General features: G+C 31.2%; 1 protein-coding gene across 1 annotated transcript; it reads right to left on the bottom strand.

The window, feature by feature from the left end:
• On the bottom strand, nucleotides 1–3,568 carry LOC11423547 (uncharacterized). Its single transcript, XM_003620351.4, has 2 exons — nucleotides 1,954–3,568; nucleotides 1–1,248 (listed from the first exon to the last, which is right to left on the bottom strand). Exons 1-2 carry the CDS (start codon nucleotides 3,105–3,107, stop codon nucleotides 483–485), a joined length of 1,920 nt encoding a protein of 639 aa, XP_003620399.1. The 5' UTR covers nucleotides 3,108–3,568; the 3' UTR covers nucleotides 1–482.
• Nucleotides 3,569–10,238: the final 6,670 nt, after the last annotated feature.

Below are 10,238 nucleotides of genomic sequence, written 5' to 3'. Positions count from 1 at the left end.
AAGACAAAATAAACTTATTGCCAAGTGATTAAAGTCTACAACAATTTAACATAATGTAAATAATAAAGCAAAAGGTTCCCTCCATTAGGATAATGACAACAATTTACTTTATTCAATTGAGCAACTGTGATAGCCAAGAAAGCTAGTTTTGCAAAATATGATCTTACATTACATATCATTCATCTTCATAAGTTCATATAGACAAAATTAAAAATAAACTATGCTTAATTTTTTTCTATAGAAAAGTGGCTCCAAATTTTAATTATTAAAAAATAAAAGTGAACTCCAACTTAGGTGAATAAACATATTCCCCGCAGTCACTAGTCATTTAGTGATTTTGACTACTGATCACGATCGAATGGTCAAGTTTCGAATTTTAAATTCGTCTAAGTCAAAATATGAGTCGTTCAATCTCTATCAGAAAACTTAGAACACTGACTATTATACCTGGAAATTCCGACTGCAGGGAATCTGGATCCGATTTATACTGGCTGCGAAGTTCTATTTGACTGCTGAACATTTTCTCCAGGAAATTGTTGGGAAGCATCTGATAATGCTGCAGCAGCAGCTGCAGGAGTCATGGATTGGTATTGAGTAACCAAAGGAGCATTATTTTGCTGTTGAGTATAGTACACTTGACCTTCCACATTACCACTATATTCATAACCATAATTAGTACCACTAGGAGGAGCTACATTAATAGGATGTTGTGGTTGATGATGAAATTGAGGCATACCAACATATTGTTGTTGAAATTGATTTGAAGGTACTTGAACAAATGTTGAATTTGATGCCACATTAGGGTTAGGTGCTTTATTAGGGTAAATTGGTGGAGTTCCATTTTGTGGTATTATTGGTCTACTAGAAGCTACCACATTAGGGTCATTTATATTATGTTGCAATGTCATGTTATATGGTTGTTGTGTAGATCCAATAGGCATTACATAAACTGGATATTGTTGTGGATGGTGAAGTTGTGATTGTTGTGATGGTGGAGGGTAAACTTGGTAGTAAGATGTAATTGGAACTTGATTTGTGGATGTAGGGTGGTGTATATAGTGAGTGTTGGGGTGAACAAATTGTTGTTGTTGTTGTGGTGGTTGTTGGAGTTGTTGATTTGGATCTGATTGTGGTGGTAACATGTAACTTGAATCTTGAGGTTTGTTCTCTATATTTGTACCTTGGACTTGTTCTTGATGATATATAATTTTGGAGAAAGAATTTGTAGATGCAATACTACTGCTATCACTGAAAAATGTTAAACGTATAAAACTTGTAAGAACTTGATTGATTTCAATGGATCACATAATCTAACACGGAGATGTAATATGACACGGATACAGATACGTTAAAATCGCGAATGTCAAAAAAACATAGAAAACTAAGAATATACGATCTACTTTAATTAAATAAAATATAAATATTATTTATAAAAGATCTAAATTGAGAATCAAAATATACATGTATATCTAAATTGAACATTTTGTTTCATTAAAAAAAAATTAAAATAAGATGTGATAATCTTTCGCCTTCATCCATCTCCTATAGACAAATTTAAAATGGTATAATCAAATTTATTGTCTTTAACCATCTCATTGATCATTATTACTTTGAAACATCTTTTAGTGACATAGATGTTATGGCAAAGCAATAATAGTTGCTTTTGGGGAGACTTGTCTAACTAATCTGACACGTATTGGACACAGACGTGAGTCGGACATTAAATCACGCCTAATTCTAAAAAATTTCACGATTCATAGATTATTTTTTATTTACATCAACAACTACAACAACCAAAATTTATCCTACTAACATAATTTGTTTTCTTATGATAACATTATACTATTAACAATAAAAAAAATTGAAGCAAAAGCAAAAGAAGCAAGAAACAACTATGACATGAAAAAAGAACCAAAAAGAGAGTAATGTTACACAAAGCATAACCAACCATACCTTGTAACTGAATCTGGTGATGGAAGACTCACACCACCACTAGTCCTTGGTTGAACAAGCTGCAACGGTAAAGGAGGTTTTCGAGATCCGATTAATCCTCCATAATCTGATCTCTCATCATCAGAAACAACCCTATTCACATTAACATCACCACTAGTAGCAGTAACAACTCCACCAAAAGCCATTGTTGATGTTGCAGGAATTGCAGCCATAGCCACATTAGCAGAAGAAACAACAAACCCACCATCTTGCTTCATTACAACTTTGTTCTCTTGTTGAAGCCTGCTACCGGCATTTTCATCAACACGAACACGAATTGGTGGCAAATTCTCCATTGAAGGAGTCAAAGATGATGATGATAAACTGTTTTCTAGCATAGGTGAATTAGGTGTTGAATTCACAACATTAACATTATCAAGAACATTCTTAACCTTATTGTTGTTGTTTTCAAGCAGAGTCAATGATTCTACTTGAGATTCCAAGTTATTGCTTGAATCACTAGCAGGAACACTATCAAGATTCACAAAAGAATCTCCTGCTGAATCTGACACACCTCTTGAGAGAATCCCTGAGTTGTTGAGTGCATCAACAAACCATGTCTCAGATTTTGCATCATCAAGAAGTGATCCCATTGAAAGTGTGGTATCTGGTTTTGTGAAGAACAAAAACACTCTTAGTCTTGATGATGAAGGTTTCATTGTAGAAGATGCCGATGCTATACGATCATATTCTTCAATCATGTTATCAAGATCTTCATCTGATGTTACTGTAATGAGGTTATCAAGGTCTTCATTTGGAAGCTGGTACTTGAGAGTAAAGGGTCTTCCATTGAGAATTGTTCTCGAAAGACGCGAACATAGGTCTCTCAGAGAAGAACTGCGATCCACGACCACGATTCTGGTGTCACCACCTACATAACATAGAGACTTATCATGAGGGCGCGGCATTATGTGGCCTCCGTAGCTGCACATTAGCCGAAGCTTGCCTCCGGGGACATTAGGGAAGGAATCGTCGTTCATTGTTTCATTAACGCGTGATCGTGGTGGTGGCTGTGGTGGTGGCGATGATAAAGACTCGACCGATTCAGGATAGTTTTGTTGGATGATGTTATGAGGAATGGTGGTTGCGGCGGTGGAGATAAGCGGTGGATCCATTAGAATTGGTGAGTTTTGGAATAAAATGAAACGGAGCGGAACAGAACAGGATGGAGTCTCTGATCACTCTGCTTAGTTTGGTGCAGAGTGAAAACAGGGGAGAAACAGAGTTAGTACAAGGGAAATAGCAGAGTGAAAACAGGGGAGGAACAGAGTAAATAGAAGTTGATATTCCTATAAGTTGAGATTCAACTGTGACTTATTCTTTTTTCCTCTTTCTATGTGACTTTACCTTTGAAATGAAATGAAAATGAGATACCTTATATGCAAATAAAGAATCTCTCACAGTTTGTTACAACTTGTTTTTTGCTGTATTTAGTACAATCCAGCTTTTCTCTTAGTATTCCAATGTAAGTTTTCAAGGATCTAAACAAGTGGAAATAGAGAAAAAATAATTTAGCTAGATACTCATAGAAGTAAAGTGTCGCAGGGTTACTTGAATTTAACCTTTCACTTACATTTAGGGATAAGGTACTTCATTTTCATTTTCAATGAGGAAACTTTGGTTATGGACTCTTCTGTCATTATTTTATATCATTATTTTGTTTTGGTGATATGATTTTATTTTATTATTGCTTAGATGGATGAAAGTTAGATGATGTAATACATAGAAAAACTTGAAGTTTATAGCTATTATTTACTTCTTTTTTTTTAAAAAACTATTATTTAATTACTTGGTTTGTCATGGAGTGATTAGTCCAATATTAGCTTATCTCACCTTCAATAAGAAGGAAGGATTTAGGGAAATAATACTTGTAAATTTGAATTGTGTGGTTTTCACATCTTTGTTTTTTGTTTTTTTTTTTTTGTTGTTGCAGAAGCCTTCACTTGTTAGAAACTTGGTAATTTAAATATTAAGTCAACTATGATGATAATTTTCAAATTTATATATATTCTTTTTTACAATCATATATTCATTTGTTTATTATTTCTTGTAATAGTCATACATGCATCTGAGGGGGAGTGAGATCTAACTTTTATTGAATTTTAAATTCACAAGTTAATAATTATTGGTCATTTTGTCCATTTCTTTAGATTTTAGATAACTTTTCTTTCACTCATCATGAACCTTATAATTAAAACAACACCAATATGCCAACCAAAATAAAAAATACACTTAACCACAAGTAGTTGATCCAGGTAGAACTTTTTATTTTTGTTTTAAAAGGATTGATCTGAGTAGAATTGGACTCATCTCTCTTAAACAATGTCTCATATGAATCCTTCTGGATATAGAAAATGTGGTTGGGATGGAATATCTCATTAAACGTGAATAATCAATTTTTTTATAGTTTATCAAAGAAAAAATCAATTTTTTTTATAGAGATTAATTTTCGATAAAGTTGATGAATATTTTGCACCAATAATATGGTTAAAAAAATTCAGTATAAGAGACATTAATAAGTAAGTATACTTATCATACAAGTATTGACTTAATAGTGGAAAAAAATAACAAAAAGTAAAAGAAAAAACAAAAACACCCTTGTAAATAATAATAATAATAATAATAATAATAGTTCTAGGGTTATATGTGTTTTTCGCAAATGTCAAATTGTTCAGGATAACCTGAGTTTGATTTTTGAGTAGAACAATTTTTTACCAAACTTACTTACCTTTCAGCTAGACTCTAAATCACCGTGACCGCTTTATTTTGAGAATCGAAGGACTAATACAAAAAGAGAACGACAGTTGACTAAATAGAAGAACTTTTTTACGAGTGTGAGAGACATGATATTTTTGTCATGAGAGAATAAAATCCATTAAGGACTAAATTACATTTTAATCCCCTATTTTTATTTTAGGTTTTTATGTGCTCAGTTTTTTGCTTTAAGAGTCTTTTATTTTGCAAAGCTACATCGTTGTGGTACATTCCATTTAAAATATGTTGTGGAAAGAACTATATGAAATAACTTAAAATATCATAACATATAAAACTAATGCTATTAGTTGTCAATTAATCTAATAACATAGTAAATATTTTAATTAGATTAATTGAGGGGAATTGAGGGGACCGTAACTTAATAGGATGTATTTTATGAAACATTTGAATATAACTTAGTTGTAATATAAAAACAATATATTTAAAATGTTGGGGGAACCATGGCCTCTAAAGGCTCCCCCTCCCTCCGCCACTGAATCCGAGTAGAATTTGATTCACCTCTTTTAAACAATGTCTCATATGAAGTCTTGTGGATAGGGAAAGAGAAATGATATTTGTTTAACTATTTTGTGACAACTTTATCTTATACTCACATTATATTTTTATTTTCTTTTCATTTTTTTTCTTTCTATTGTTTTTGATTAATAAATAAAAAGGTTATCACAGTAGTTATCACAAGTGGTTATACAAATATCATTACTCATAAAAAAAAAATATGCTTAGGATATGGAATATCTCACAAAACGTGAATAGTCAATTCTTTTGATAGATTAGTTTTTGATAAAGTTGACAAATATTTTGCATGGTTAAAAAAAAACAGAGGGAGTATGCATTTGCTTTAACTGTCATTAATGCCAATATTCGTCTCCATGTACCATTTACAATTGCTTATCTGGATATTCCCATTCATATAGTAAGAGAATTAAACTAGCACATGGAGTATGACATGGGTTCTATTGGTACTTGTGCATACACTGCAAATTTACAGCTTGAATTGGCTGGTTTATGAACGCAATACAAACTACAAAGTGGTATTGGAGTTCTTGACTTCTTGTCCTTTTGAGTTGGCCTTCCCTCGTGCACGAGGAGTATGCTTAATATGAACACAGCCCAAGAGAGCAGCTATAGGAAAGTCACATGGTCAAGTCAACACAAGACTAGGCTACTTGGTAGCATTAGTGCCTCCTTTTTATATTTTATTGAAATTTAATTTTGTTCCATGTTAGTAGTTACTCCCTTCGTCCTAATTTATAAGCAAAAAATACTAATTCACACTTATTAAGAAAACTAACACTTAGTGATTTGAGATATAATTTTTTGTGTTCTCCTTGGAATAAGTTTCATGGAAAGATGTAAAAATAATTCTCATTAGTTAAAAATTATGGAGAAAATAAAAAGGAGAACAAATTCAATGCAATTTGCATTTAATTTTACATTGAAAAAAATAATTTCTTTGAAAAAACATAATAATAACATAAAAGTTGATTTTTTTTGCTTATATTTTGAGACAAAGAATATGAGATTTTTTTGCTTATATTTTAAGACGGAGGGAGTATTAATTAAAGATGATTGAAGTTAAAAACACAAACATATTATGTATTATACTGCTAATTCGAGGATTAGTCTTATAATAGACCTTAAAAATTTTCAATTAAAAGTGGAAATACATTGAGTATCTCCTTGAGATCTTAACTACGATGTGTTGGAAAAAAAGGATGGAAGTTACAGATCTTCAATTAAAGTTGAATTTATTTTTGTGTTTGTAATGACCGAAGTTTGAATCTCGAACTTTGTTCATATTATTTATTGTCCTATCAATTGAGTGGATGATCGGTTAAAGTTGAATTGATCATAAGTGTTCAAATTTGAACCCTGATTAAAATAGTTTTTGGTTAAATGTTACTTGCCTTGTAGTTTAACGAATTGAGGTAGAAACTCTCTCATCCATTATTACTCTCAAAATTTCTCAAATCTCTCTCAAAATTCAGGCAGAAGCTCTCTCATCCATTATTATTCTCAAAATCTCTCTAAAAATCTCAACCAAATTTATTCAACAAAATCACAAGTAAGTAATCATAGTGCTATTAACATACATTTAAGTTGTTATAAATGTTTTTTTTTTTTTTATATATATATAATTTTAGTTTTAGGTTGATGTAAATTATTATTTTTTTATATATATAATTTTAGTTTTTGAGTAGACTTACATGTTATGATTCATTTTAAGAGTAGATGCAAGTTGATTAATTTTGTTAAAATGTTTGCATGATGTTTATGTTATAGTTATGATTTTTAGGATTATTTTAAATTTTGATGTTTTCTATTTTTTTAATTTTAGTTTTTGAGTAGATTTACAAGTAAGATTATATGATTCATTTTAGAATTAGATATAAGTTGATTAATTTTGTTAAATTTTTTTGCATTTTTATGTTATAGTTATGATTTTTAGGGTTTAGGTATAATTTGCACTTCAAATGTTTGAATGAGTTTTTCATTGATTTTTTAATTTCTTATAGGGTAGATCTGAAACAATGGACTCTCATTTGTTCAAAGTTCAAGTACGTTTCAATGGTGGAACCCGTCATTCGTTCAAGATCCGGGTAGATATCATCACGCTAAATGATCTCAAGGATCAATTGAACGAAATCAATTAAGAACTCAACCCTGGAGACATAAGGACGGTGGAGGTTCTTCAATATGCACATCCCAGATATTTACAGGGCCAAAAGATAATGATGGCGGACGGTGAATGTGTGAGGACCATGTTCTCCAGATATTATCAACAATTTGATTCTGCAGAAAATTATGTTTAGGTAATGTCTTTATTTTGTTGGAATTTAAATTAAATTCTTGTTAGTTTGCTGAAGATGTTGGTATTGAAGTGTCTTATACTGAATGTAGTGATCTATAAGCCCCTTTGAAAAGTCAAAAGATTAAGAGAACACAACATGTATTCTCCATAATTAGCTATATAGGTTTTCACATCTAATTCCTTTGTATAGGATGAGTGTCACTGAAGGGACCTCTAAGAGGTTTCTTTGAGTTTGATCGTGCTCCTCTATCAATTGAAACTTGTCAATTGGCAGGGCAGTAAACTTAAACTCAAAACAACCTCTTGGAATGCATTCTTTTCTGTGATGACGGGAATGCACCTCTAACAGGTTCCTTTGAGCTTGATCATGCTCCTCTGTCAATTGAAACTTGTCAGTTGGTAGGGAAACAAGATTAGGTTCAAAGCAACTTGTTGGAATGCATTCCTTTTTGTGATGACTCACCGTATATGAGGGAATTCTATGTGAGAATTTATATAGTTGATTTTGTAGAATACATGTGTTGTTCTCTTCATTCTTTTGACTTTTCAAAGGGCGCTGAAAATCACTGCGCTAAGTGTAAGACACTTCAATGCCAACATTTTTGGCAAACTTTCAAGAATTAAATTTAAATCCAACATTATGATGATACCACATATATTTAGGGGGAACGTAATGTAATGTTGATGAAATTAAAACTAAATAAAATTGTGTATTTTTTTAATTGATTTTGTGTATTTGTGCAACTTTAATCGAATTTATGCAATACGCAACTTTCATAGAAATTATTCAATACGCGACTTTAATCGAAATTATTCAATACACAACTTTAATCGAATTTATTCAATACGCAACTTTAATCGAATTTATTCAATACGCAACTTTAATCGAATTTATTCAATATGCGACTTTATTCAATGTACCAAAATGCGCGGCATATAAAAAAATATGAAAAAAGATCCAAAACAATTAGACATTACAAGCCATTACATTCAATCATTTTCCTCGTCACACAAGTCAATTGGGTTGTCCTCGACAGTCCATGGGGCACTCGCTTTTGGTTGAGGACCGAAATAACATGTCATTCCGCTCCTCCTCAGCCTGGAATGGTTGTAAACCGGCACTTTCGAATAGTTTTTTTTTTTAACGGAACCATCACATTCGATTCTGTGCCATGTCACAGTCGATTTAGCTTTCTTCTTCTCACCCTATTTTTTTAATTGAGCAGCATCGCCCTGTTTCTGAGACATTTCTACATGATGCAAACATCGGATCAAAACATCAGATAAAAAGTTCTACCACAAATTCCTATCAATTTTTACAATTTCTAATAATTTATAACAATTCCTAACAATTTTTAATAATACCTAACAATTTCTAACAATTCCTAACATTTTCTAACACAATTCAATCAATTATATTCTAAAACATATAACAAATCAATCAAAAATCATCATCAAATCTAAAATCAAGAAAACCTAAATATGTCAAAAAAATTCAAAAAATCTATTAATTCAATAAAAAAACAATGCAATAGGATTCAAAACACTTACTTGATTTTGTGCTTGTAATTGGCTTGGAATGACTTAAGCTTGGTGAAAATTGCACATAAGAATCCCAAAACCGCAACAATGGAGATTCGAAAATTCCTATGTCTACATTGTTCTTACAACAGAGCATCGACATTTAATTGTCGAAGAAACCTCAGCAATTAACTGCCGTCGGTTCTTTTCCTTGATAGTTAACTGCCGCAGGAGCATTTACGTCTTTTACTGGTGTTTTTTTAGCCATTTAAGAAATGTGAACAGCAAATTTCTTGGTTCTATATCCATGAATTAATGACAAATTTAAGCCCTACAATTGTTGATGAGGGACAATTTAGTCTATGATACTTCGATGAGTCCTGTCTTATGTTTTGGAATCTACAAATTTGCTTCAATATATGCACCCTAAAGCTATAATAATATTATACTAGTACCGGTTGATGCAAATATAAGTTTGGAAAAATGTACCCCTCGGTCCATAATTATAAGTACTCTTTGCAAAGAAGTCTTATTCCTAAATATAAGTTTTTATAGAAAGGATCATGTTAACCGGTGTTCCGTAACATTAATTAAAGAAACAAAAAAAAGAAGTTATTACTAAAAACAAAATTTGTTTGTCATCTTATGGATTAATTACACAATTCTATTTTAGGGAGGATTAATTACACACAATATTATATAGAAACAACCATAATGTGACATTGGACTATGCTAATCTTTCTCTATATCGTTTCAATTTGATTGGATGTCCAGGAAGGGATTGGGTTAAAAGTTGTTCAAGTAAAAAGTAAACTGAAGTCCAACATTTATAACAAAAACAAAAAATTAATGGTGGGTCTTAGAAGTTTTTTTTTTTTTTTTTTGTGAAAAGCATGTATTAAAAATGTTTTGTAACCTCTTTTTCCTAGTTACCAGTAGCACTCCTCAGCTGTCCCGTCTCAAATTCCACTTATTTAGAAAGCAAGATAGTGGATGGAGGAATTAAGGTTTAATTTTATAGATTAAATTTAATCAATAATTTAAATAATAAATTATTATATTAATTCCTGACCAAAAAAATAAATTATTATATACTTTTAAACCGTAATTATAAATATTGCACTATATTTGAATTATA

The sequence above is a fragment of the Medicago truncatula genome, chromosome 6 (genome assembly GCF_003473485.1).
Source record: "Medicago truncatula cultivar Jemalong A17 chromosome 6, MtrunA17r5.0-ANR, whole genome shotgun sequence".
Taxonomy (NCBI): domain Eukaryota; kingdom Viridiplantae; phylum Streptophyta; class Magnoliopsida; order Fabales; family Fabaceae; genus Medicago; species Medicago truncatula.
The sequence above is the reverse complement of the archived record's forward strand: the minus strand, read 5'-3'. Positions and strand labels throughout refer to the sequence as shown.

Coding starts and splice junctions, on each gene's coding strand:
- LOC11423547 (XM_003620351.4), bottom strand. CDS start 3,107: ATGGATCCACCGCTTATCTCCACCGCCGCAACCACCATTCCTCATAAC. Junction 1,249..1,953: donor TCACCAGATTCAGTTACAAG/GTATGGTTGGTT, acceptor AACATTTTTCAG/TGATAGCAGTAGTATTGCAT.